This window comes from Mirounga leonina, unplaced genomic scaffold (assembly GCF_011800145.1).
Source record: "Mirounga leonina isolate KUSES-001 unplaced genomic scaffold, KU_Mleo_1.0 Mir_200, whole genome shotgun sequence".
In the NCBI taxonomy this organism is placed as follows: Eukaryota; Metazoa; Chordata; class Mammalia; order Carnivora; family Phocidae; genus Mirounga; species Mirounga leonina.
Window position 1 is genome coordinate 4,120,439 of NW_023270503.1, and position 26,575 is coordinate 4,147,013.

Below are 26,575 nucleotides of genomic sequence, written 5' to 3' on the forward strand. Positions count from 1 at the left end.
CCTGGGATCATAACCTGAGCTGAAGGCAAATGCTTAACCGACTGAGCCACCCAGGTGCCCCCAATTTTTAATTCTGAGATAGCTTCATACATTTAAAATTTTTTCTATAAACTTTTTATGATAAACTGAAACAGAAATATAATTAGGCCGAAGGGAAAGAAGTACTTGATAGATACTTCCGATCATTTTCAATTTCCTGCTATAAACCAGGAAAATGAATAGTATAATGCAGACTTGGGATCTAATCACCAAATATCTGGCCCTGGTGGGTTGGGTTATTACCAAAACAGCTTCTTTTGCTTATATAAGGCAAGTGTAAAAAGCCAGTCAGATTTTTTTCTTTTCCCTGAGCCTTAGCTTGGTATGTATCACTATTTCTGATACTCAATCTTCTTATCCAAAAATAATAAATCTTAAATTTCTAAGTTTGATAGTTTTCTACATACACATCTTGCTTATTTATCACTAACCTAATTCCTAGCTATACTAAACTTTTTGCTGCTATTGTGAGTACCTATTTATTCAGGCTTTCATTTCCGAGACTGAGTGAGCTTAATGCCTAGAATCCCACAAGCATTACTGAAACTCTACTGTTCTTCTACATATTGTGGTTGCAAATAATAATACACACACACACACACAAATACATGATCTTTTCAATATCTTTGTATCTGATGTGTGTTGGTGAAAATAAACTGAACCTCTCTGAAGTTCTAAAGCATTCATACAAAAATAGTCTACTTAAATCTTACATAAGGTGAAAAATCAACAATATTCCTTAGGGGCACAAAGAGAGAGAGTCAAATCCTATTTACTATTGCCTTACCTAGATGTTTTAAGAACTATATTAAGTTCAACTATATTATTATTGCTATGAATAAGATGGTCAAACTCCAAATAATAAATTTTTGAGAACAGAAAGCATATATCAATCATGTATTTAAATTAAGCAACCAAACCCATTGAAAACTGAACAGAATTTACATGATTCTTAAAATATTTTCATTGCCAAGTTAGGAAAATATATTTCTAAAAAGGAAACAGAAACATGATATCCATTTTTAAGTTTCTTTTGAAAGCTCTTTTCTCCCACAATATTTATATAGAATACATTTTCTTTCATATTATTTTAATACAGGACAGATGAATATATAAAATATGGCAGATATAAAAACTAAATCCAAAGTTAAACTATGTTTTACTAACTTTAAAATATGACATTGTTTCACATGAATTCAAATGTGGAGTTATAACTCAGGAATAATTCTTACACATAGAAACAGCCAATTGGTACTATTTGGAATATTTATATATTCTATTCAGACATGGTAAAGCACTTAATTAATTTTGAAAACACAAATGAAAAAACTTTGCACCTAAGCAAAGTTCTAAAAGAGAACAGTATATAAAATTAGCATTTCAGTAAAAATTAGTAGAGCATACTTAATATTGATTCAAAATCAAAGAAGAATAAAATACATCCTTTAAATAATTTCTTAGAGGTAGAAAACTGACCTTTAAAAGTTCCTCTGATGTAGGGCGATCTTGAGGGATTTTCTGGAGGCAAGAATCTACAAAGTTGCGAAAATAATCAGACCTATTGTAAAGGAAAGTATCAAGTGAACATATTGCTATTTCCTTTTAAGACACATCCACAAAAAATACACAGAAGATTAGCATCCTGTGCAAGGATGACATGGAAATTCATGAAGCGTTCATTTTTGAGCACTGGGTGTTGTACGTAGTGTTGAATCACTAAATTCTATACCTGAAACTAATATTACACTGTATATTAACTAACTGGAATTTAAATAAAAACTTAATTTAAAAAATCCACAAATCAAGGCATGCGTCTACTGCTGGGAGGGGAAATGGAAAAGGAATGATAAAAACAAATACAATCTACTATAGATTTTATATAAGTCTATGAAAAGCTATCTAAAGCAACCAATGAATCTTTACCATTTTCCAAAGATAAATTTGTACAGATTATTTAAAAATTCTGCTCCCACAATTTAAGAAACAAGCAAGCAAAGTAAAAAAAAAAGAGAGAGAGAGAGAGAGAGAGAGAGAAAGAGACAGAGAGGTAAACCAAGAAACAGACCCTTAACTATAGAGATCACGCTGATGGTGACCAGAAGGGAGGTGGGTGGGGGGATGGGGGAAACAGGAGATGGAGACTAAGGAGGGCACTTGTTGTGATGAGCACGGGGTGATGTATGGAAGTGTTGAATCACTATTGTACACCTGAAACTAATATTACACTGTATGTTAAATAATTGGAGTTTAAATTAAAAACTTAAAAAAAAATCCTACTCCCACATATTTTTTTTTTTTTTAAGATTTTATTTATTTGCGAGAGAGAGAATGAGAGACAGAGAGCATGAGAGGGAGGAGGGTCAGAGGGAGAAGCAGACTCCCTGCTGAGCAGGGAGCCTGATGTGGGACTCGATCCCAGACTCCAGGATCATGACCTGAGCCGAAGGCAGTCACTTAACCAACTGAGCCACCCAGGCGCCCCCTACTCCCACATATTTAAATATCATAACTTGTTCTATATTGAGGCAAAAATTAAGGAAGCCGATTTTTTCTTGTTTGTTTTCAAATTTAAGATAACATTCTTTTCAAATTTTTCTTTTCTCTAAGCCATTTCCTTATTTCTTTTTAAAAGATTTTTATTTATTTATTTATTTGACAGAGAGAGAGAGGGAACACAAGCAGGGTGAGTGGGAGAGGGAGAAGCAGGCTTCCCGCTGAGCAGGGAGCCCGATCCCAGGACGCTGGGATCATGACCTGAGCTGAAGGTAGACGCTTAACGACTGAGCCACCCAGGTGCCCTGCCATCTCTCTTTCTTGTTTGCCTGTTGGGTCATCTTCTATATAGCATTTTTAGAACATCAATCTATTTGCTTTGGAGGGAGCAGTTTTATACCTACGTATTTCTAAACAAAAGGATAAAACGTCCATTAAACCCAGAAAATCAATTAGGATACTTTTAAAACATCAGAAGTCTGCAACATATTATTTTATACAGTGTTACTGATGAGAGTTCAGTGAGGAAGGTAGTAAGTAATAATTACTCCATCAATGTTTGTCTTTCATATTCACACTAGATTTTAAGTTCCTTGTAGGCAAGAATTCTTTTTTGAATCCCCAAATATCAAACAGTGTAAAGACAGTCTATGTTCAATATATTTATTACTGATATGTACCATAATGCTAAACTCCACCAAAAGATTCCTTCTAAGTATCTCTAAACAGGTAGCAAAGATCTATGAATGTGCCTTAAATATGTAGTCTTTAAAAAATTAAGTCTCATTAAGTTATGCATCTACTTGTCAATTTAAAAATACTTATTTAGTATCCTTGATATCCCCCTAGAATTTTTCAAATGTTAGACACACTTGAATACACTTAGATACATACACTAAAATTTTCTTTCTTTCTTTTTTTTTTTTAAAGATTTCATTTATTTATTTGACAGAGAGAGTGAGAGAGTACAAGCAGGGGGAGCAGTAGAGGGAGAGGATACCAGGACCCTGAGATCATGACCTGAGCAGAAGGCAGACACTTAACCATCCGAGCCACCCAGTGCCCCCAAATTTTCTATCACTGATAAAAACCCTAGTTTTCTAAACTGTCAATCTGTTCTACATAAATTTCTTTAAATAAATGAATTTAATTTTATCAAATCAAGGAAGTACCAGGAGATGGAGTAACAGAGTATTCTGAATATAAATATCATAATAACAATTAGAACAATCCCAAAGTTATGAATTACCTGATAATTCTGATAAATCATCTTACCTATGTTTTATACTTGATAAATTATAAACCATTCCCCAATAAAATATCACTATAGATTGTGGCAATCTATGTATTTTAGTTATAAAATATTAATGTTTAAATTATGCTATTATATTATATATATTATTTATTATATAATCAGCGTTAATAGGTGTTCCTAAAATTCAAAGAAAAAATAAAATATAAATTTTTGTAAAAAGCATTACTGTTTGCTTCCATGTGGCATCATCTATCCTTTATTTCTGAACTGAATTACATATATGTTATGAAAAACAGATGTTAATAGAAGATAAACATGATATAAGGGTAAGATAAACCAACTTAATATCTCTTCAGGTAATACACTTACTTTACCTAATTGAAATAAAATCATTTTGATAACATTATAAAAAAGTTTTTAATTTATACAATGTTGTTTAATACATGTCTCAGCAATACTCACCATTCATTAGACTGTAGTGTAGGGGATTCATTTTGGGCTATGTGATATAAGGCACTCATTGCATTCATATTAAATAAAGGAGGCTTCCTTTCCGCTGTAAAAGAAAGAAACTTTCCTGTTAAAATATGTGCCTGTTATATAAGTGCATGCAAACATTGTTTAAAAAATTTGGTAGGGGGGTACCTGGATGGCTCAGTCAGTTAAGTGCCCAACTCTTGATTTCAGCTCAGGTCATGATCTCAGGGTTGGGAGACTGAGCCCCAGCCAGGCTCTGTACTGGGTGTGGAGCCTGGTAAAGATTCTTTTTCTCCCTCTCCCTCTGTCCCTCCCCTCCCTCTCTCTCTCTCACAAAAATTAAATTAAATTTAAAAAAATTTTAATAATGTTTTTTCTTTTTGGAAACAGTCTCAAACTTAGCAAAAAAAAATTGCATACAGAGCTCAAAGAACTTTTTCAAGTGAGTCAATTTACACTAAGTTGCTGGCCTAATGCCCTACCATCCCTAAATACTTTAGTGTATATTTCCCATAAATAAGAACCTTCCACTAAAGAAATCAGGCCATTAATACTGATACATGAGTTATCATCTAATCCTCAACCCTATTCAAATTTCAATCAAATGTTCCAATGTATCCTTTGTAGCAACAGCAAGCCTTAATCATTTGCATCAAGGAAAGTGTGCACCTTATCTAAATTACTAAATTAACATAAAATTGTTCATAATATTTCCCTATAATCCTTTTAATACCTGTAAAATGTGTAGTGATGTCACTTCCCATTCCTGATACTGGTCATTTGTGTCTTCTTTTTTTCCTGATCAATGTGGCTAGAAGTTTATCAATTTTACTAATTTTCTCAGAGAACTAGTTTTTTTTTTTAAAGATTTATTTTAGTGAGAGAGAGAAAGAGAGGGCGCTCACAGGGGGAGGGGCAAAGGGGCTGGGAGAGAGAGAATCTCAATCAGACTACCTGCTGAGCACTGAGTCAGCGCTGGGCTTGATCTCAGGACTTTTGAGATCATAAACTGAGCCGAAATCAAAAGTCCCAAGCTTAACCGACCAAGCCACCCAAGCGCACCTCAGAAAACTATTTTGTTTCACTGGTTTTCTCTATTGTTCTTCTGTTTTTTATTTAACTGATTCCTGCTTTGATTTGTTAAAGTATTTATTTATTTATTTATTTGAGAGCGGGGTGGGGGGTGGGGGAGGGGCAGAGGGAGAAGCAGGCTTTCCACTGAGCAGGGAGTCAAACATAGCTGCTTAATCCCAGGACTCTAGGATCATGAACTGAGTGGAAAGCAGACGCTTAACCGACTGAGCCACCCAGGCGCCCCACCTGCTTTGATTTTTTTAAATTCTCATTGTTCTAATATTTTGGGTTGAATTTGGGTCTCATTGGGTTGAATTTGCTTTTTCTTTTTTTTTTTTAAGTAGACTCCATGTCTGATGTGGGGCTTGAGCCAATCACAACCCCAAGATCTAAAGTTGTATGCCCTACTAAGTCAGCCAACTGCCCTTTGCTCCTCTTTTTCTAGTCTCTTAAGGTAACTGCTGAAGTCATTTTGAAGTATATAAGACTCTTGAATGTCCCTCAATTTGGGTTTGTCCTATGATTACATTTGGGTTATACATCTTTGGCAGGAGCATCACAGAAGTGTTATATTTTTCTCACTTTATTCTATGAGATGATGCATGATTCTGAATGCTTCCATTATTGATGGTGTTCACATTGTATCGATTAAAGCTGTGTCTGTCAGACTTCTTCATGGTAAGTTTCTTTGTTTCCTTTGTAATTAATAAGTATTTTTTGAGAAGGTACTTTGAATCTATACAAACATCCTGTTTTTTCATAAAACTTTAATTTTCCTATTTATTTATTGTATGGACTTGTAGATTTCTATTTTTATAATCTGCTACTATCCTTTATTTTGATGTTCAAAATGCCTCATGTTTGAGCAGTGAGAACCATTTTACTGGCTTCTTTTTGACATGGCCCTATCATTTCTTAATCACTTCCTTGCTTTCTGGCACACTAAGGTTTTCCAGGCTCATCTTGTACTTTCCACACTCCAGACTAAGGTTTCCACCATTTCTCCAAGGACCTGTGGCAACAGGGGTGCTCACTGCTACTGAGGTGTCACTGTTCTTACATCCTTTCAGTGGACAGAACTAGGAAACACTAATATACACAATATATTTATATACATACATGCACATTAAACATATTTGTTTATGAAAACAATGGAGTTCTAGCTTTATCTCTTTCCATTATTTGTCACACCCTTCTGACAATGAGGAACCTTGCTCTTATTATCCTTAATTAATATTTTCTTATTTGATAAATTCTCCCTTGTATGTAAACAGTCTCCCATCTTTGCTACCACATTCTTTTTGGTGTTTTTTGTTTTTGTTTTTTTTGTTTTGTTTTGTTTTAAAGATTTTATTTATTTATTTGAGACAGAGAGAATGAGAGACAGAGAGCATGAGAGGGAGGAGGGTCAGAGGGAGAAGCAGACTCCCCGCTGAGCAGGGAGCCCGACGTGGAACTTGATTCCGGGACTCCAGGATCATGACCCGAGCCGAAGGCAGTCGCTTAACCAACTGAGCCACCCAGGCGCCCTGTTTTTGTTTTTTTTAACTACCACATTCTCTCTTGAGCAGATGCCCCCTTTTCTTGCTCAAGTTTGTTGTTGCTGTTTTTCCTTGCTCAAGTTTTGAAACCCCATTCCCAGTTACTCTACAGTGTGAACATTTTTTTATCCACTCAGTTTCTAAAACCCAACCTAACCTGGGTCCCTTCTCTGCAGCGTGGCCCTCATCAGTCTTTATGAGGGAAGCTCTCTTCCTTTTGATCAGGGACAAACACTGTATCAGGCCACCCCCAAATATAGATGTCCTCCTTAGACTCTGACCCTATATGATAGAAGTTTCTCCTACTGTCACCTCTTCACCCTACTTGGGCTCTGACACCCCATGCTGAACCACCTCCATGGCTCATGAGGGGGTCATTGCCCCTAACTCCCATGTTGTTCAAGGGTCAGTCGACTGTATTGTTGAATTTGGTGTGCTAATACTCTGTTGAGGGTTTTCTGGATCGATGTTGATCAAGGATATTGGCCTGTAATTTTCTTTTCTTTTAGTGTCCTTTTCTTTTTCAAAAGTGACCTTTTGGTATCAGGGTAATGCTGGCCTCATAAAATGAGTTTGGAAGTATTCCCACCTCTTCTACTTTTTTGGAAGAGTTTGACAAGGATTCGTATTAATTCTTCTTTATATGTTAGAATTCACCAGTGAAATGATGTGGTCCTGAACTTCTGTTTGTTGGAATGTTTTTGATTACTAATTTGATCTTCTTACTAGTAATCAGTCTGTTCAGATTTTCTATTTCTTCATGATCCAGTCTTGGTAGGTTGTATGTTTCTAGGAATGTATCCATTTCTTCTAGGGTTGTCTAATTTGTTGGCATCTAATTGTTCATAGTAGTCTCTTGTGATAATTTGTATTTCTGTGGTATCAGTTGTAACATCTCCTCTTTCATTTCTGAATTCATTTGAGTCCTCTTCTTTTCATGGTAAATATAGACAAAGGTTTGTCTGTTTTATTTATCTTTTAAAAAAACCAGCTCTTAGTTTCATTGATCTTTTCTATTGGCTTTTTAGTCTCTCATTTATTTCTGCTCTGATCTTCGTTATTTCCTTCCTTTTATTAACTTTAGGCTTAGTTGTTCTTTTTCTAGTTCCTTGAAGTACAAAGTTAGGTTATTTAAGATCTTTCCTGTTTCTCAATGTAAGCATTTATCCCTATGAACTGCCCTCTTAGAACCGCTTTTGCTGACTCCCATACATTTTAGTATGTTGTATTTCCATTTTCATTTATCTCATGTATCTTTATTTCTCTTTTGATTTCTTCTTTGACCCACTGGTTGTTTCAGTACCATGTTGTTTAATCCTCATGTTTGTGGATTTTCTGGTTTTATTCTTCTAATTGGTTTTAAGTTTCAAACCATTTTGTCGGAAAAGATGCCTAATTGATTCCAATGTTCTTAAATTTATTAAGACTTACTTTGTGGTCTAACATATGATCTATCTTGGAGAATGCTCCATGTATACTTGAGAAAAATATGCATTGTGTTGCTTTTGGATGAAATGTTCTGTATAGATATGTCTGTTAAGTCCATCTGTTTCAACGTGTTAAGGCCGATGTTTCCATATTGATTTTTCGTCTGGATGCTCTACCCATTGATAAAAGTAGGGTATTGCAGTCCTCTACTAGTATTGTATTGCTATTTTTCCATTTAGGTGTATCAAAACTGCTTTACATATTTAGGTGCTCCTGTGTTGGGTGCATAAATATTTACAAATATTATATCTTGTTGCTGGATTGACCTCTACACCATTATGTAATACCCTTCTTTGTCTCTTACCACAGTCGTCGTTTTATTTTTTTTTTAACTTTTTAAAAAAAAGATTTATTTATTTATATATTTGAGAGAGAGTGTACATAAGCACAGGGTGGGGAGAGGAGGGGAGCAGAGGGAGAGGGAGAGAGAAACTTAAGCAGACTCGAGTGAGCATGGAGCCTGATGTGGGGCTCAATCTCACAATCCTGAGAACATACACTGAGCTAAAAGAGTCAGAGGCTTAACCAACTGTGCCACCCAGGTGCTCCTTTACTTTTTTAATTTTTAGTAGGCTCCACACCCGACATGGAGCTTGAACTCATGACCCTGAGATTAAGAGTCACATGCTCTACCAACTGAGCCAGCTAGGCGTCCGTAGAGTCTTTGTTTTAAAGTCTATTTTGTCTGATGTTAAATATAGCTACCGCACCTTCTTTCGGTTTCCATTTACATGGAATATCTTTATCATCCCCCTTCACTTTTAGTCTGTGTGTATCCTTAACATCTGAAATGAGTCTCTCGTAGGCATTAGATAGATGGGTCCTGTTCATCTACCCTATGACTGGAGAATTTAGTCCATTTATAATTAATTATTGATAGGTATGTACTTATTGCCATTTTGTTAATTGTTTTCTGATTGTTTGTAGTTCCTTTGTTCCTTTCCTCTTCTTTTGTGATTTGATGATTTTTTTGTATTAGTATGCTTAGATTCCTTTCTTTTGATCTTTTGTGTATCTACTATAGGTTTTTGCTTTGTAGTTACCATGAAGCTTACATAAAACTTATATTTATAGTAGTCTACTTTAAGTTGGTAACAACTTAAGTATGAACACGTTCTAAAGTTCTACATTTTTACTCTCCAGACTCCATGTTTTATGTTTCTAATGCCACAACTGACATCTTTTTATCTTGCATATTCATTAACAAATTACTGTAGTTATTTTTATTTTCTTATTGCTGTTTTTTCTGAAATTTGATGTCCTCGACATATACTTAATAATCAGAAAAAAAATGGTAAATTTTACTTTTATAGACACAATTGTACAATCAGGCACAAAGCCGGAAAAACAACAAACTAGGGAACTTTTTCATAAGATTAATTGTACAAAAGCATATGAACTCACCTATGAAAAATCCTCTACTTTAAGATTCTTGGTCATAAGACATAACCAAGTTACTTCAATCTTTATGATAACAAAGTATGAAAGTATTTATTAATAACTATATTTATCAAAACCAGGGTCAGTACAATTGACTTACATTTGTTCTCCTACCTGCACTATAAGAACATAGTTTGCTTTAACTCATTATCCTTAACTATTTAATTTATTTTTAAAGATTTTATTTATCTTAACTATTTTAAAGTTCAAAAGCATATAACAGGGGCGCCTGGGTGGCTCAGTCATTAAGCGCCTGCCTTTGGCTCAGGTCATGATCCCAGGGTCCTGGGATCGAGCCCTGCATCAGGCTCCCTGCTCAGCAGGGAGCCTGCTTCTCCCTCTGCCACTCCCCCTGCTTGTGTTCCCTCTCTCTCTTTGTCTCTGTCAAATAAATAAATAAAATCTTTAAAAAAAAAAAAAGCATATAACAGATATATTTCTGAAGACTGCAAATCTAATTTGCATTGAAAATCATGTCTCTTGATCTGTACTGTCCAACAGGGTAGCCACTAGCCACATGTGACTATTTAAATGTAAATTTATTTAAATGGTGTAAAATTCAATATTCATTTACTCAATTGCAACAGCCACATTTCAAGTGCTCAAAAGCCATGCAGATACAGAACACTTCTATCACTGCAGAAAACTTTACTGGCCTGTGCTACCGTACACCTTTCCTCTGGAACCAGAAGCAGGCTTAAAATGTAGTTACTAACTTAGCACTTCATAATTCAAAACATCTGTAAGTAAAATTTTAAAAAGTGATTATGAAAGATTATAAAAACTGAAGATGCCAAAAGTATGCCTAAAACTCTAAGAATTTCTTTAAATGTCTCACTCATTTAAAATTATCTAAAGGCAGTTTCATCTTCTGAGATTGTTTTATTTTAAGTGTAAAGACTCTCATTGTGAACGAATAATATTTTATTAGCTATAATAAAAAGAAGCTAGAGGGGTTCCTGGGTGGTATAGTTGGTTAAGCCTCTTGACTCTTGGTTTCGGCTCAGGTTGTGCTTTCAGGATCATGAAATCGATCCCCAAGTCAGGCTCCATGCTCAGCCTCTCCCTCTGCCCCTCCCTCTTGTGCTCTCTCTTTCTCTTAAATAAATAAATCTTAAAAAATAAAAAATAAAAAAGAGGGGTGGGAGGACGGGTTAGCCTGGTGATGGGTATTGAAGAAGGCACGTTCTACATGGAGCACTGGGTGTTGTGCACAATGAATCATGGAACACTACATCAAAAACTAATTATGTAATGTATGGTGATTAACATAACAATAAAAATTTTAAAAAAATTAAATTAAAAAAATAAAATAAATAAAAAAGAAGAAGCTAGAAAGTCTGGAAAAATAAGCCATTTCACAGAAACTGGAGTTTAGACAGATTTCTTGCTAAGCACTACAACTGGTCAATGAATACTTTCTAATCAAATAAATATTAACATATATCAATAATATCTAACAGCACCATTAAGGCAATTTCACTATCACCAAGGGGCACATATATATATCAACCAGCACAAGTATGTAAAAATACCTCATAGGCAGAGTATATTTAACCAGCTTCTCTACATTTATACCCAGGTTTCTTTTTTTTTTTTTTTTTAAGATTTTTATTTATTTATTTGACAGATAGATAGACAGCATAAGTAGGCAGAGTGGCAGGCAGAGGGAGAGGGAGAAGCAGGCTCTCTGCTGAGCAGGGAGCCGGACATGGGACTCAATCCCAGGACCCTAGGATCATGACCCGAGCCAAAGGCAGCCGCTTACTGGACTGAGCCACCCAGGCGCCCCTATACCCAGGTTTCTTAAAAAACTAATTAGGATCTACCTGTAGGAAGAATTGAGGTTAAAAGAATTGAGGTTCAAACACTTTCAAATGGAAAAAACATTCTGCAAACCTCAAAGAGAGACCAAGAGATCTGAGGAGAATGACAGGATGATAATCTCCAAATCTCTGTTCGCTGATGCTGTCATATTTTAAAGTAAAATAAATAAATAATATAGAGCTTGAAGGGAATAGTTAATAATAGTAATTACAATAAAAGCAAAAATATCTAAAGATTATATAATTTTGGAAAAATATTAGACTGTAAGAGAGAAAGAGCCTGGTTTATAATGGAAATTATGATTTTAATCTACTATATAAGGATAAGCCTTTGATTTTATTTTACCTCAATTTCCCTACTTATTTTTTTTTTAAAGATTTTATTTATTTATTTGAGAGAGAGAGAATGAGAGACAGAGAGCACGAGAGGGAAGAGGGCAGAGGGAGAAGCAGACCCCCTGCTGAGCAGGGAGCCCGATGCGGGACTCGATCCTGGGACTCCAGGATCATGACCTGAGCCGAAGGCAGTCGCCTAACCAACTGAGCCACCCAGGCGCCCCTATTTCCCTACTTATTTTACAAAACTGATTAACTCAATTTGAAAATCATTTAACCAAATTACACATGGATTTTACTTTTTCTTTAAGATTTTATTTATTTATTTGAGAGAGAGAGAGTGTATGCCTGCACAAGCAGGAGGAGGAGCAGAGGGAGAAGGACAAGCAGACTCCACACTGAGCTTGGAGCCCGAGGCAGGGCTCGATCCCACAGCCTAGAGATCATGATCTTGAGCCGAAATCAAGAGTTGGACACTCAACCAACTGAGCCACCCAGGCGCCCTCACATGGATTCTATTTTTAATATGTTATTTTCGATCTGTGGTTACTCCTAGAATGGTTTGATTAAATATTCCCAATATTTCCCACTTTTAAATAAAGTTTAAAGGAATATCCTTTTTTTTTTTTTTAAGATTTTATTTGTAATTAATCTCTACACCCATCATGGGGCTCAAACTTAAAGACTTGCATGCTTTACTGACTGAGCCAGCCAGGCACCCCTGGAATATTTTTTTTTTTTTTAAGATTTTATTTATTTATTTGACAGAGAGAGACAGCGAGAGAGGGAACACAAGCAGGGGGAGTGAGAGAGGGAGAAGCAGGCTTACCGCGGAGCAGGGAACCCGGTGCGGGGCTCCATCCCAGGACCCTGGGATCATGACCTGAGCCAAAGACAGATGCTTAACGACTGAGCCACCCAGGCGCCCCACCCCTGGAATATTTTTATAAGAAGAAAAAAAAAAGGAGGGCGCCTGGGTGGCTCAGTTGGTTAAGCGACTGCCTTCGGCTCAGGTCATGATCCTGGAGTCCCGGGATCGAGTCCTGCATCGGGCTCCCTGCTCGGCAGGGAGTCTGCTTCTCCCTCTGACCCTCCTCCCTCTCATGCTCTCTGTCTCTCATTCTCTCTGTCTCAAATAAATAAATAAATAAATAAATCTTTTAAAAAAAAAGGAAAAGGATATAGGACCGGAAGGGGTAAGCTTGGAGAATCAAGAGCAAGAAGATGGACAACATCTTTAATTATAGTGACAATTCAATTATCTACCTGGCTCACTTAAACTGGGAATGTTAGTAAAATTATGATGGTCCACTGACTTAAGCATAGTTCCTTTTATGGTCAACAGAATAAAATGTGTGCATAAAATCAAATTGTTACAGTATGGCATGCAGCCTGACGTCTAATTCTCATACCTAATTCAAAGTAGTAAGTATCCTACGTAGAAGTAAGTAGTTCATCAATGCTGCAGAGACTTTCTACAGATGGTAAATCTAGTAATCACAGACATATTTTAGATGTTTAACAAATAGCCATTAAATATTAGACATAAATACCTCAAACTTAATACCACAGTGGAAAATTATTCTAGACCTAATTTAACACAGCAAATATCATATATCTCACCTAATATATATATAAAAAGTACCAGATAACCAAAGTGAAAACTTTAATAGATTTATTGTTCCCTTTAGTAACTGACATAAAAAATAAAAAGCTATGATTTGGTACAGAAAATGAGGTAAAACACTGATCACAACTTACTATATAGTAATAAAGAACAATGCTTACCTAGTTCAATACATGTTATTCCAAGAGACCATACATCTACTTTGCCATCATACTGTCCTTCATCCATGGCTAAAATTACTTCTGGGGCCATCCTAAAACATAAAATGTCATTTAAAGTAAAAAAAAAAAAGTATACTACTCTTTAAAAATGTAATGACCATCTATATAGAGAACAACTGTGTGAATTCTAGACATCATGTCTAGATAAGAATTTTTATAATGAGAAATAAATGCACTACAGGTTATCAGGTAAATACTTACCATTGCATATATACTGTGAGACTCATTCTCACCATCTGTCATGATCATATAATAGCATCCTAAAGAAAGGATGCCCCAGAGCAGGGTTGCATATTCTAATATTGTATAACCCTTAGGCTAGTGATTCTTTTTTGTTTGTTTGTTTTAACTCAGTGGGGTTTTTCTTGTTATTTTTTTATAGTTTTTTGTTTATTGTTGTTGTTTTTTAAGAGAGAGAGAGAGAGAGTAGGGAAGGGGCAGAGGGCGAGAGAGAGAGAATCCTAAGGAGGCTACAGGCCCAGTGTGGAGCCTGACTTGGGGCTCGATCTCAGGACCCTGAGATCATGACCTGAACCAAAATCAAAAGTCGGACACTTAACCAACTGAAGCACCCAGGCACTCCCCCTTAGGCTAGTAATTCTTAAATATTTTGGCCTCAGGATCCTACTACGAAAGCCTGAATTATGCTTTAAAGATGGAATTGTTATCATTAGCACTGAATACTGTCAATTGTTTTCCTTGAAGTGACAAGCTCACTCCATTTATTTGAGAAAATAGCTGCCACAATAACCAACACTGAATAACCATAGTTTGTCACTCTTCCTTTTAAATAGTAACAGTGTTCCATGATAAAAGTGGCTAGGGCAGCTCACAACAAAGACAATTACACAATTATCAACCTTACAGGTGTCTTGGTTATAAAATGGAATATTAATTCATGTTTTCAATTAGAGTCTAACATTTTTGATGGTACTTTAATTTATACTTCAATTAGAGTCTAACATTTTTGATGGTACTTTAATTTATACTTCACTTGTATTTGTTGTTAAGCATAGAAAGACATTTAGAACAGTTGCTGCTGATACTTAGGTAGGATTGTCACCATATTCCCCAGTGTGTGTGTGTGTGTGTGTGTATAAACGTAAGTGTAAAGACATCTAAATATGTACCTAGCTCCTACGTTCCAAATACACCATATACAAATTAATGAATATGTAAATAAAGTAAATTTTCAGTTGTCAATACCAGAGTGTTTCCAAGATTTTTTTTTTCTAATAGAGGGAGGGGCAGAGGGAGAAGGAGAGAATCTTAAGCAGGCGCTATGCTAGGCATGGAGCCTGATGTGGGACTCGATCCCATGACCCTAAGACCATGACCTGAGCCAAAATTAAAAAAACTGGATGCTTAACCAATGAAGCGACCCAGATGCCCCCCAAGGTTCTTTAAGATGTTGAAGTAAGTTTGGGAAATTACTAATTTAGGAAGAATTAAAGAAGTAATTTTGTTTTTTATTGCAGAACTCTTCAGGACCTTTTAAATATCTAGTATTCATCATTAATTTATAAATAGGAGAAACATTAAGAAATATTTGCTCCCAGAATCCTTTTAATAGAAGGGAAAGGGAGTCTACCTAAAGTAGGGTTCTACATAAGAAATTTTTGGTCATCTAGAGCAGTGGAGGAGTAGAAATTCTCCAAGTTTTTAAATTCATTTGCCACTAATGAATTTATGAAAATTATTTATCCCCTTGTATATTTTTGAGTTATCTAAATTTTATAAACTTAATAGCTGTAAAGGATATAATGCACAGCATATATATATATATATATATATACTTTATACTGTGTATGTGATTTAAAGATATTTAAAACACAGAGCTGCAGAGTTAGCTCATTCGATTTATTAAAAAACAACAACACAGTGCTGTCTAACTCAATTAGCAAAGCCAGTCTTCACTGTCATATCAATCAGTCAAATAAGAATCACTTTCTGTCAAAAAAGTCTGACTTCATTTTCAATGCAAATAACATGTTAATGTGTCCCCATGACAACCATCTCAGTTATGAATTTTACTGGGGGAAAGATAACTGAGGAGAGAGAAAAAGCAAGGAGTAAAAGGAAGGGAACGAAGATGACTGAAAAGGCACAAGGCCTTGCCAAGAGTTTGTGCCCTGACTCTTCAATATTTCTGATAGTTACTATATATTCTCAAATTGTTCTTGTGGTATTGCTTTGAGGCTTTTACAACCAAGACCAATGCATCATTGTAATATTCAGGATGTAAGGAGTCCTATTTTTTATAAAGCAGGAGAGGGAGATTTGAAAGGTAGGTGGGAAAGAAGATGTAGTAGAACTAAGACACTACTCTCATCATATGGAAGTTGAAGAGCTGGACAATTATTCCCTTCAAACTTGCTGACATTAATACTGAATTATTTATGGATAAAACAGAGGATGCCTAGAATTTGCTTCACAATAATGGCGGGGTCGGGGAGGAGAGAAAAATGAGTACATACAGCAGGATTGGCCATGGGATATTGTTATTGGGCTGGGTGACTGGTATGTGAGGCTTCATTATACTTTTGTCTACTTTTATGTATATCTGAAATCTCCATAATAAAAAATAAAACCAAAAAACTCCAAATCAGCTATCAGTCTTCAGGTATTCTTAGTCTGAAGATAATGATATATAATAAACATAAATCTAAAGAAAACACACAAATTTCCACTTAGCATTTCTATCTTTCTCCTCCACTTGGATTTTCACTGAATATTTTTACTCCCACACCCAAAATATGATGCAGGTTATAATACAGAAGAAAATGTCGAGGAGACAAATGAAAAAATAGGAGATGTAAAGGCAGCACTCCAAATCTGTATTTGAAACTAACTATGCTTAAAGTTAAAATGTCCAAAATAGCATTATATTACCAGGCAAAATATAAGGCATCTGAAAAAGTATAATCACACATTTCCTACTTCAATCATGAGGATCAACAGCAAATAGGATTATTCTTACCAATATGGCGTTCCCACAAAAGAATTGGCAGGAGATGCCATGGAAGCTGATCCAAAGTCAGCAAGTTTCACCTGGCCTGGTTCTGTCAGAAGGATATTTCCTGCTTTGATATCTCTGGGTTTAAGGAACACAGAAAATTATTTCTCTTTTCTTCATTAGATTGTGTTGAAAATGATAAAAATCAAATAAAAAATTTTAAAACAGGGAAGGAGAAATCAAAATAATTAAGTCCTAGGGTAATTTCTAAATTAGGATAATGAGAATTAAGATCCAAAAGTAAAAAATACAGAAGTGATATCAATATACAGTGATAATTTTCCTCTCTAAAAGAGAAGACAAAATAGCAGTAAAGACAAAAGACAGAAAATCAAGTAATTCGAGTATAGTCTATACTTGAGTTCCTGTTTATTGATACAAATAATGGTTTTAAAAATAGAATTTAATTAGCTGACCATTCCTTCATAATTTTAAGATTTCTGAGTATACCACTTAAAGTTAAAAACAAAAGATCTCATATCCCAAATTTGTTTTTTTTAAAGTTATTCTTATCATTTCCAAACCTTAGCATAGTTCTCCTAATTAAGCATGAAATGAAAACTGAAACACATGGATAATGTAGTATCTAATGATCCAAATTTACTTTCAAGCTTACTTTTTAAAATCAGCAAACATATTATCCATGCAAAATAAGAATATTATGGACATTTATATAATAGCATTGTATGTCCAATTGGCACCATAACATTTAACCTTTCCAAAAAAACCACAAAAAAAACAACCAAACAAAAAAAACCCAACCAAATTTCCAAGCACTTGTCAATTCTAACTAGAGTATTGTAATGGATATAATATTAAATAAATCTTTTTCCATTTCCTTTTTAAATGAGGAGAGGTACTTTGAGGTTGGTAAGACCTTAGGGTTTAATTCCAACTCTTCCATTCACTTATTTGTTAGCACATAGATTTCTCTTGGACCTTACTATCCTCATCTTAAAAAAAAAAAAAAGGGTAAGCCATTTAGCTCACAATGACTCTACTATATAGTTTAATATCAATTGCCTGGTCCACTTAAAATAGTCAAGGAGTTTCCTTTTAAAATAGTCAAAACCTATATCAATGCTAAAAATGCATTATAAAATAGTTTAACCTTAATGTTACTATCCATTTTTAGGGATCATCAAGGATTAATACTCAAAAGCATAGAGTGTTAAGTCCATGTCATGGGATCAATGGAACAAAACTGGCATTATCAGTTCCCGGAAAGACAAAAGACCTAAGCTTAGTTCAAGTCTAGTATGGCTTTGTAAACTTCAGAAAAATTAGTCATAAACTGGGGCATCGTTTTATCTGTGAAATGAAAAAAGTTAAGACTACATAATCCCTAATGTCTTTTCCATCTTACAAATTAAATGATTCTACAATTAAATTCCTACCACACATCTATAAAGTGCACAAATGTCAGAAAACCCAGCAGCACGTGTAGACAAAGATAAAACTGATCCTAAAAGAAAAATTATTTAATTTTGAATTAAATTAAATCTTTTATCATTATGGAAGAAAATACCTGATCCTAAAAGGAGATCAAATGTACTGGCATGTTTGTAGGACAACCTAAAAAATGAGTTTATAAGATTCTGAAATACTTTTATATGGCTATAACCAACAAAACTTCCAGGGTTAGTAAGTTCCATGGTTGATAAATCCAATAAGCCACCTGCTGTTAATACATGATAACTGTCAAAGTGCTTACCTATGGATCATGGTATGAGAATGTAAGTAGGCTAATCCCTGGAGAGCACCATGTGTAATTGCTGCTATTTCCACTTCTTGTAATGGCTTTTTGTGAACTTAAAATAAGAATTTATTGGAAGATAATTACTATACAGAATATTTTTGTTTAAAAAAATAAACACCTAATATTTGAGGCAATTTAAAAAAAACAAACATTTAGTGAGAAGACTTGCTCCCCAAAACAATAAAACAAGGCTACTGAACTTTAGAACTGGAATTACAGTTGTGCCTAGCTGTTAAAGTATATAGCTCACAGCCAATTTTTCTCTAAGCTAACAAAATTCAACAATTAGTTAATTATAAAAACAAAAGTAACAAAAGAGAAGTTCTCCCTTTATTCTCACACATCTTCATTCTGAACAGAAGGAATAGGTTAAGCTAAATGACAAAGGATAAAGAAAAATGCTTGGTAAATCATAATATAAAAAATGTCACCTATTTTATGCTACTACAGGACAGTGCATACCATGAAGAGAATCTACAAAAGGCGAAGGTTTTTACTCTATCTGTAAAGTTTTTACATTATTTAAGAAAATCATACAGAATTCTCATTATATTTTTGCTAATACTTTTTTTCCTAAATAATTAAAGGAAACCTACCTTCCAGTAAATCTGAAGCAGATCCTAAACAATATTCCATTACCAGCTACATGGGAAGAAAAATTATAAAGGCATTAAATTAGTTAAAAGATTCTATTTGAGATAAAATAAGTTCACCAAGGAGATCAAGATGATAGTTTGAAGTAAAATAAATCTAGTCATCATTTACCTTAAAAAATGTTCATGTATTTAGCAATTTCTTAAATGATAAAGTTAAGCCAATGATACATTCATCTTTTATGCTGACATGTAATCACTTGTACAAGATGTATATTTCATCTATAATTACTAACTAAAACTATAAAGGAACATAGTTACATTGTTATAACTGTTAGCAAATGGAAAACTGTACTCTGGATCTATATGTACAACGGTTAGGTTATAGTTTAAATGCTTCCTTAAAGCAAACACAGAGCATCTCCTGTGCGCCAGATATTTTATATATATAAACTAATTTAATCCTTATAACCACCTTATAAGGTAGGCCCTATTATTACCCTTGGGGATCATTTCTGTTAAAAGAAAATTTATTTTTTTTTTTTTAAGATTTTATTTGAGAGAGAGAGAGACAGAGTGACCAGAGAGAGAGCACAAGTGGGAAGGAGAGGGAGAAGCAGGTTCCGCACTGAGCAGGGAGTCAGATGCAGAGCACAATCCTAGGACCCTGGAATCATGACCTGAGGGGAAGGCAGACGCTTAACTGCTGAGCCATCCAGGCACCCAGAAAATTTACTCTTTAAAGATACATTTATTATGCCTATACCACTGCTGGAATACTACCTTGTCACCTCAATGGTAAAAAGAAAAACTTAATCTCCATTTCTTGTAATAAAGTGTCTCAATTCTCTACCATTAGTATTATTCGGCCAAGGAATCAGTTCATATTTCACCAAAATTCACCAACACTTTACCAAAATCTTTGTACATTACAATATATTTATGTCAAAAAGATATGCTAATTTTTATCCTCAAATAATAGGATTATTGTACAATGCTTGATAAACCATTTTAAAATGGTGATAACTAAAAAATGTCAGAGAACATTTTACCACGCACATAAAGGTCAGCCAAATCTCTGCAGTAAACTTGCAAAAGTTTTATTATCTCTTATTGCCAAGGAGTTCCAAGAAAAGCTGCTCTTCCTCTCTCAGTATGAACTAACATTTCAAGGTGTTTTTGCATGGCTTTCCACAACCACTTTGAGACATTCTTGAATTAACTAATTCTAAACCAATACCAACTAAATTATAGCAAGGAGAGGGCAAACACCTACCCATGCTGTGTGCTCACGTAAATAGCAGCCTTTGTATTCTATACTGTTGGGATGTTTTATTCTTTGTAGAAACTTGACTTCCTTAATAATATCCTGCCATTTCTGTGGGGGGAAAAAGGAATAAAGGAAAGGAATATGAACAGTTGCTTTTCCTTAGAAAGTTATATAAGAAAAAAGTAATTACTATCTTAAGCAGGGTTAATGAGAACATACAACTTTGCTTTATTTGTAATATTTAAATAGCAAACTAATAAATTTGAAAGAAATGACACTTGTATAGGTTAAACTCAATTCATAATTTATAGTTATTTTATTCAAGGTAGAACAAATTTTACTTTGATAAAATTTATCATCAATGAATCTCATTAAATTTTACAATCACACACCAAGCATGTTGATGAAAACTACATACTATATTTCGTGATTTTTCTTCATCAGTTCAATTTCCCCTTTTTTTTTTTTATTTTTAGATTTTACTTACTTATTTGAGAGGAAGACAGAGAGAGAGAGAGCAAGAGCAGGGGGAAGGAAAAGCAAACTCCTCGCTGAGCAGGAAACCTGACATGGGGCTCAATCCCAGGATGCTGGGATCACAACCTGAGCCAAAGGCAGATGGTTAACTGACTGAACCACCCAAGCACCCTCTTTTTTTTTTTAAAGATTTTACTCAAAATGGATGAAAGACCTAAACATGAGACAGGAATCCATCAAAATTCTAGAAGAAAACACAGGCAGCAACCTCTTTGACCTTGGCCGTAGCAACTTCTTGCTAGACATGTCTCCAAAATCATGGGGAAACAAAGGCAAAAATGAACTATTGGGACTTCATCAAGATAAAAAGCTTTTGGACAGCAATGGAAACGGTCAACAAAACCAAAAGACAACCTACAGAATGGGAGAAGATATTTGCAAATGACATATCAGATTAAGAGCTAGTATCCAAAATCTATAAAGAACTTCTCAAACTCAACTTCCAAAGAACAAATAATCCAATCAAGAAATGGGCAGAAGACATGAACAGATATTTCTCCAAAGAAGACATCCAAATGGCCAACAAACACATGAAAAAGTGCTCAACATCACTCGGCATCAGGGAAATCCAAATCAAAACCTCAATGAGATACCACCTCACACCAGTCAGAATGGCTAAAATTAACAAGTCAGGAAACGACAGATGTTGGCGAGGATGCGGAGAAAGGGGAACCCTCCTACACTGTTGGTGGGAATGCAAGCTGGTGCAGCCACTCTGGAAAACAGTATGGAGGTTCCTCAAAAAGTTGAAAATAGAGCTACCCTAGGACCCAGCAATTGCCACTACTGGGTATTTACCCCAAAGATACAAATGTAGTGATCCAAAGGGGCGCCCGCACCCCAATGTTTATAGCAGCAATGTCCACAATAGCCAAACTACGGAAAGAGCCCAGATGTCCATCAACAGATGGTTAAAGATGTGGTGTGTGTGTGTACACACACACACACACACACACACACAGGAATATTACGCAGCCATCAAAAAAATGAAATCTTGCCATTCGCAATGACGTGGATAGAACTAGAGGGTACTATGTTAAGCGAAATAAGTCAATCAGAGAAAGACAATTATCATATGATCTCACTGATATGTGGAATTTATGAAACAAAACAGAGGATCACAGGGGAAGAGAAGAAAAAATAAAACAAGATGAAAACCAGAGAGGGAGACAAACCAGAAGAGACTCTTAATCACAGGAAACAAACTGAATGTTGCTGGAGGGGATGGGGGTGGAGGGGATGGGGTAACTGGGTGATGGACATTAAGGAGGGCATGTGATGTAATGAACACTGGGTATTATATAAGACTAATGAATCATAGGCCTGTACCTCTGAAACCAATAGTACATTATATGTATGTAAATTAATATAATTGAATTTAAATAAAAGAATGTTTAAAAAATAACGTCTTTACTTATTTATTTGAGATAGAGAGGGGGGAGAGATTGAGTGGGGGGGAGGGGCAGAGGGAGAGGGAGAAGCAGGCTCCCCGCTGAGCAGTAAGCCCAACTCTAGGCTCAACCCCAGGACCCCGAGATCATGAGCTGAGATGAAGACAGACACTTAACCGACTGAGCCACCCAGGCACCCCATCAACTTTCCTGTTATTTGCAGCTTTATTAACATGTAATTTACAGGGGCGCCTGGGTGGCTCAGTTGTTAAGCGTCTGCCTTCGGCTCAGGTCATGATCCAAGGGTCTGGGATCAAGCCCCACATCGGGCTCCCTGCTCGGCAGGAAGCCTGCTTCTCCCTCTCCCACTCCCCCTGCTTGTGTTCTCTCTCTCGCTGTCTCTCTCTGTCAAATAAATAAATAAAATCTTTAAAAACAAACAAAAACAAAAAACAAAAAAACCCCATGAATTTAGATGCCATATAGGTCACCTATTGTGTTTTTGGCTTATATGTTCTATCAAATATTAAGGTTATGTTTGTTTTTTAAACTCAAATGATTACTCTGAGATTTAAATTCCTAAATGCATACTTTCTAAATGCTAGTAAATAACTGTTACTATATAGGAAAGGTCACAGAAAAAAACAAGCAGTATGAAAATATTTTCTTAACACATTTTACTAAGAGCCTTCTTCATTGACAGCTTTGAGGAAATACAGATAAATCTTTGGCCATAAGCTACTCCATGACAGCCTTACTTATGTCATACCCATAGTTACTCTTAAGCAACCAGGGAGGGGCGCCTGGGTGGCTCAGTAGGTTAAGTGTCCTGGGATCAAGCCCCACATCAGGCTCCCTGCTTAGCAGGGGACTCTGCCTCTCCCTGTCCCCCTGCTAATGCTCGCTCGCTCTCTCTCTTCCAAATAAATAAAATCTTAAAAAAAGAAAGCATCCAGGGAACTCTAAAAATACAGATCCGCCAGTCCATACTCAAAGATTCTAGAGGCTTAGTAGATGTGGGGTGGAAATTAGGAATCTGCTTTTTGCTCTTGTTTGAGTTTTTTCAAGGTTTTCTACTAACTTGGGCCATATTTCTAAAGGCAGGGAAACTACTAGCGTAATAGAAAACTTTGAGAAATGTTTTGTACTAAAATTTAAGATCATATATCTCAATTTAATTCACAAGTCTTCAACAAAAGATAGCAAAATATGTTTACAGTGTTTTTATATAAAATGTGTACAATATAAGACGCTACATCATGAAAACATTTCATGGGCTTTAAATTTCAAATTTGAATGCTCTGGGATGCAACTCAGAACAAAGCAAAAGCCTGTATTCTTGAAGGTAAAAAAGACTTTCATGAAGGACACTAATAATTGGATGTGAAAAGATGATACACTAAATGAAACTTTGTTTTAGGTGTAACTAATCAAACAGACTCCAACACAGTACCAGTCTGCCTGTGAAAGCTAGTTCTATAGTTGTGCTATAGAATGGCAAATAAAATCAGTTAACTTGTACGAAATGGAGTTTTAGGAATTTTTAGACAAATTTTTAGGTATCAAAATGATGGAAGAGTGATATAATCCTAAAAGTGTTACCATACCTACAAGATGATCTTCACAAAAATAAGATTTACCATAAAACAGAAACTTCAAAAAAGTAGAAAACCAAAATCTTTAAAAAGTAAAGACTAACCAGCAATTCCACCTCTACCTGAAATTATTGAAAGCAGAGATGCAAAGAAATATTTACACAGCCAGTTCACAGCGGCACAATAACCAAGTGGTGAAAGCAACGTTAAGTGTCCACCAACAAATGGTGGATAAACAAAATGTGGTGGTTTGTACACACACACACACACTCTCTCTCTCTCTCTATTTAGCCTCAAAAAAGAAGGAAATTGACACATACCATAACATGGATGAACTTTGAGGATATTATGCTAAGTGAAATAAGCCAGTCACAAAAGGTCAAATACTGCATGATTTCACTTACATGAGACACCTAAAGTAGTCAAATTCATAGAGAAAGAAATGAGAATGGTGATTTCCAGGGGTGGAGGATGGAGAGAATGGAGAATTATTGTTTAATGGGTATAGAATTTCAGTTCTGCAAGATGAAAAGAGTTCTGGAGAAGAATGGTGGTGATGACTGCATGACAAAGTGAATGTCTTCAATGCCACTGAACTGTACATTTAAAAATAGTTAAGATGGTAAATTTTGTTGTGTGTATTTTACCACAATTAAAATAATTAATTTTAAAATTAAAGCCTAAAGATCCTAGATTTAGAAAGTAGAATACATGTTATAAAATAAATGAATACGATTAAATAGAATAACTACCTGAAGAGAACTAACCAGAATATTAGCAAACTAAAGTAGTATCAATGTAGTATCAATAATTTTTTTGTTTTTCAAATTACTACACACTGCTTATTATTCAGACTAGATATAACTGCCTGTTGATTATTAAAGTTTGTTTAAAACAAGCCTTAAACAATGTCTAAACCATTAAGAAACTATACACAATATAATTTATTGTCAAATATATCTTATTCTAGTTTACTTTTTTAAAAACTGGTGATTCCTCTATGATACAAATAAAGTAATATATTAAACCACAGTTTTAAAAAGCTCACTTCAGCAGCACATATACTAAAAAATCAAAAGCAAGGGGCACAAGTTGGGAGGCCATTAATGTTTATGGCTTTAGGTACAACTTTAATGGGTATATTTAGTTTCTGAAAGAAAATTCACTGAGATATACCCTTAATATTTGTATACTCTTATGTATGTATACTTTTTGAAAGAATTCCCATCTACCCCCATTAAAAACAGCATGTCTTTCTTTAAAATGCCAATAAGAATGTATACATTTCACCTACCTCAGTAGACTGCTTTCCACTGTAAGACATTTTCTTGATAGCCACCACTTCATTGGTGCGTACATCTCGTGCCTGAAGAAAAGGACCATTGTAAAAATGAATAAATTAAATCTGTGCAATCATTTTTCTGAGAATTAAAGCATTTATAAGCTATCATACCAAAAAGGGCATCAAAAGTGCTATTAAAGCACATTTAAAAAATAATAATAAATATATAATGAAACTTATCCAATTATCCAGGAGCTCATACACTGGAGAGAAAAATAAAGGTTTATCTTTCAGTGATTTAGTTGAGAGAAAAAAATACAGAAATCTTAATAGTACTATAAACAGAGACAAAACAAGACTAGTATATAAGTCTATGCTAATAAATTTTGAAATCTCAATGAAATGGACAATTTTCTAGTTAAAATTACTAAAACTGATCTAAAGAAAAAATGTGAGGAAAACAACAGTGGCATATTGAAAAGAATACCAATTAATTATCTTTAAAATAGTCATAAGTGGAAAATAGTTTTATCAGGGGAACTTTCAAGGATATAAGTGGTAACAAAAAGTTATCCCATTTATTTTATGAAGGCAGTATAACCCAGAAACTAAAACCTCACAAACAGTACAAAATAGTACCAATTTCATTTGAAAATACAGACAAAAGAATTCTAAATATAATTTAAAAACCAAGTATTACAGGGCGCCTGGGTGGCTCAGTTGGTTAAGCTACTGCCTTCGGCTCAGGTCATGATCCTGGAGTCCCGGGATCGAGTCCCGCATCGGGCTCCCTGCTAGGCAGGGAGTCTGCTTCTCCCTCTGACCCTCCTCCCTCTCATTCTCTCTGTCTCAAATAAATAAATAAAATCTTAAAAAAAAAAAAAAAAAGATAAAAACCAAGTATTACAAAAGGCATTAAAATAAATATTCATTTGGATAAAATACATATCACAGAAATGCAAAAGATTTAGATACTAGGAAAACATGTGACACATTTTAAAAAATATTTGAGAGGGGGACAGAGAGAGAGAGAGAGAAAGAAAGAGAAAGCTCATGTGCTGAGCCGGGAGAGGGGCAGAGGGAGAGGGAGAAGCAGATTCCCTGGTGAGCAGGAAGCCCAACAGGGCTGGACCCCAGGACCACGATGATGTTTGATAGACTGAGCCATCCAGGTGCCCCTCATTTACCACGTTTTTATTAAAAGTCAAAGGGGAAAAAAGTATATATATCAGTGCTCAATAAATGTTGAAAATGCAGGAAGGGCCCAATGCTAAATGTACTCAATTGCAGGGAACGTCAAACTCCTAGAAAACCT

At 35.1% G+C, this 26,575-nt stretch overlaps 1 protein-coding gene across 3 annotated transcripts in view; it reads right to left on the bottom strand.

Moving 5' to 3' along the window:
* The window catches only part of TAOK1 (TAO kinase 1), a 158,164-nt gene that overhangs the window by 43,632 nt on the left and 87,957 nt on the right, over positions 1-26,575 (bottom strand). For all 3 annotated transcript variants that reach the window (XM_035027669.1, XM_035027671.1, XM_035027670.1), the window contains exons 3-10: positions 25,273-25,344; positions 20,462-20,563; positions 19,189-19,234; positions 18,548-18,644; positions 16,798-16,911; positions 13,758-13,849; positions 4,250-4,343; positions 1,516-1,597 (exon numbers count right to left, since the gene is read on the bottom strand). In XM_035027669.1, the coding sequence (XP_034883560.1) occupies positions 1,516-1,597; positions 4,250-4,343; positions 13,758-13,849; positions 16,798-16,911; positions 18,548-18,644; positions 19,189-19,234; positions 20,462-20,563; positions 25,273-25,344 (699 nt within the window). The remainder of the gene's footprint in view (positions 1-1,515; positions 1,598-4,249; positions 4,344-13,757; positions 13,850-16,797; positions 16,912-18,547; positions 18,645-19,188; positions 19,235-20,461; positions 20,564-25,272; positions 25,345-26,575) is intronic.